The 3024-nt window shown below is 37.5% G+C and overlaps 1 protein-coding gene across 1 annotated transcript in view; it reads left to right on the top strand.

The window, feature by feature from the left end:
• The first annotated feature begins 747 nt into the window (after positions 1 to 747).
• LOC135200373 (ferritin-like) overlaps positions 748 to 3024 on the top strand; it is a 2849-nt gene continuing 572 nt past the window's right edge. The window contains exons 1-3 of the mRNA XM_064228989.1: positions 748 to 985; positions 2120 to 2221; positions 2349 to 2471. Of these exons, the coding sequence (XP_064085059.1) occupies positions 884 to 985; positions 2120 to 2221; positions 2349 to 2471 (327 nt within the window). The 5' untranslated portion in view covers positions 748 to 883. The remainder of the gene's footprint in view (positions 986 to 2119; positions 2222 to 2348; positions 2472 to 3024) is intronic.

Genomic DNA, 3024 nt, shown 5'->3' with positions numbered 1-3024 from the left:
AATATATATATATATATATATATATATATATTTATATATAAAGATAAATCTGTACCGATAGCTTTCGGGAAACTTACATTATAATAGTATACATAACTGTGGGTTTGGAGAATAATAATAATAATAATAATCATCATCATCATCATCATGCCTCGTTTCCAGACATCTGAAAAGGATAAGCTGATAATGGCACACGAGAGAACTTGATAAATCGGATACTGAAGCGGAAAAAAAGCATTTCCTGCAGATGTTTACACAGAGTGAATCAAAACATCCGTGCTTATACGATAAATGAAGGAATTAATTCTACTTTAAAATAGAGAAAAAGCTTAAAATATTTCTATTGCATTTTTAAACCATTCAGAGCTCATAAACGTAACGTAAATTGGAGGCGCCAATGTGAATTCTGGATAAGAAAATATTTGAGGATCGAAGATCATAATTTCATCACATATCATAATCACGAACAGATCTCAAAGTACCTTTTGGGTAATAAAGCTTTTGTAGTACGTTCAGTCAAGGTATAAATATATGAGTTTTTTTTTTTTTTTTTTTTTCTCGCATGGCATATATGAAAAAAAGCCTGGTCAGGGGTAAATATTATCTCCGTTGTTTTGACTTGGAATGCTCTGTTATACGACGTAACAACGAAAGCGACGGAAAAAAAGAGAGATAGAAAAATAAGTAGTCATATGACTAGCCTAAAGATAACGTCTCGATAGATGGTATAAATACCGCCACCCGGACTAGCCACAGCCAAGCTGCTCCGCGTCGCCAGTGTGTGAACGAGCCCAGCCAGTCTTTTTCAAACTCCCATTTCCTTCTTTTTCCCAGTTTCGCTTTTCCCTTTGCAATCCACCTGAATCCGTCCATTAGATTCGCCATGGCCAGCAAGATCCGCCAGAACTACCATGAGGACTGCGAAGCAGCCATCAACAAGCAGATCAACATGGAGCTATACGCTAGCTACGTCTATCTAGCCATGGTTAGGCCTAGTGCTTTTAAAAGCTTGTTCGTTTTAAGGTATTTTTTTTATATATATAAGCAGAGAACCTGAATGTATCTTTTCTTGTTTTTTATTTTAAACTCAGCAGTTAATAGAACGATTGATTATTTGATGTGCAGTCTGTACATTTCATATTTATACATTTCAAACGAGTTTCAGTTTACTTCAGTCTATCTTAAAAACGTTGTTACCAGCAACTCATAATCCGATGAACTCTCTTAAAATGTTTGATACTTGTTTTGCCGTCCTTTCCCAAGATTTAAGTGGGATAATAAAAAAAAAACTTAAAAGTTCAGTGATAGGTATTTGTTTACGTGATGTTACGGGTTTCTGATACAACTGGCCTCCAAAATTATATCTGTTCTTCATTCCTCAATTTCAACCGATGCTCCATCAACATCCATTCAGCGGGAGTTTCCTATTATAATTCTAAATTTGTGCAGGTTACGATAACACTCGAAATATAGACGTTTTCTCCAATTCCATAGCAACATAGTGAAGAACGTCCGATTAAACTGCATTTTCCGACGATTTTTTGTAATATAAAAAACAGGATATCTGAACAAGAAACTGTCTTAGTCGAATTTCGAGTAAGGTAAACGGAAACTAAAAGGTCTTGATAGATAACCAAAGAAATTAGAAGAATATTTACATTACTTTAACCTCACTACATAATGGCCGGTGATGTTTTATATACGAAATGGTATGTCCATTTATAATAAGAGGGGAACACGATAACGAGTACTAGCTTATATTATAGGCTCGCAACAGTCTCCTTACTTCTATAAAAACTTGTAATGATTAAGGCTTGCCCTATAGAGTCCTAGACTATAGACTTACATAGACGCTGAAATAAACGTAAACATAAGTATATTTCACTATATGGAAGCATGTTACAACCTTCCTCGTTACCCACTTAATAACTATGGTACTTTGGGACACGAGTCATCAGCGCTACAAAAGATATATATTCCCAGCTCTCTAAAACTGTATGTTGGGACCGTTTGTTTGCATAAGCCTCTGTGACAACTTACATAAGAGAAAGTCCGTTCACCTTTTTGTTCGCATAACTTCCATCAGCAAATGACTGAGGCTACCTTTTCCTCCCACCAGTCTAGCTACTACGCCAGGGATGACGTTGCCCTTCCAGGACTGAAGAAGTTCTTCAAGGAATCCAGCGACGAAGAAAGGGGACACGCCGAAAAGCTCATGGAGGTAAACCGGAACAATGCTTCTGTCTGATATTATAATAGTCTAATGTTTGTTGGCATTCAAATATGTAATTTTTAATGACATTTCTTCATAAGAGCTTCCGGTCACGCCACACGTTCAATCTTTACAGTTCCAGAACAAGCGAGGAGGCACTGTTGTCCTTCAAACCATCGCAAGCCCTTCCAGCAATTCGTGGGCAGGGGCTCTGGAAGGTCTCCAGACCGCTTTGGACCTCGAGAAGAAAGTGAACCAGGTAGGCCTGATGGAAATTATTTTGTATTTCATCTCTTTCATACACATAGGCTAATCTACCTAAAGTCACAAACCTCAACTCAGAGATTCACATATTCTCAAATTCATAATCTTGGTGCGTTTGCGTCCAAAACCTGATATGATTCCATCATCATTATCATTATCACCTCCTTCAACGCCTCATGCCACAAAGGGCATCTTTGAAATTCCAGCATTCGTGAACTCCCTGTGCTTTATTTTCCACAAATCTCCACTCGTTTCCAGCCTCACTTCTCATAGCTTTCATTCAAAAACCTTTGGATCTTCTGACGTTTCTGGTGCCCAGACGAGCCTATATAGGTGACAAAATCAGGTACTATTCTCACAAGGGTCTTGCAAAGGGGACGTCTAAGCCAATCCAATTTTCCTTTCGTCATAATCTCATCTACCTATGGAAGCGAATTAGTCACTGAAACAGAATGCCCCCATACTTTTAAAAACTATATCACATCTACTAAGTGATGTTCTAAGACACCTTCTATTTTGAATTATTTCTCCATTGTAGGAGATTCTGA

Source organism: Macrobrachium nipponense, chromosome 26, assembly GCF_015104395.2.
Source record: "Macrobrachium nipponense isolate FS-2020 chromosome 26, ASM1510439v2, whole genome shotgun sequence".
In the NCBI taxonomy this organism is placed as follows: Eukaryota; Metazoa; Arthropoda; class Malacostraca; order Decapoda; family Palaemonidae; genus Macrobrachium; species Macrobrachium nipponense.
This window is presented reverse-complemented; position numbering and strand designations above follow the sequence as displayed.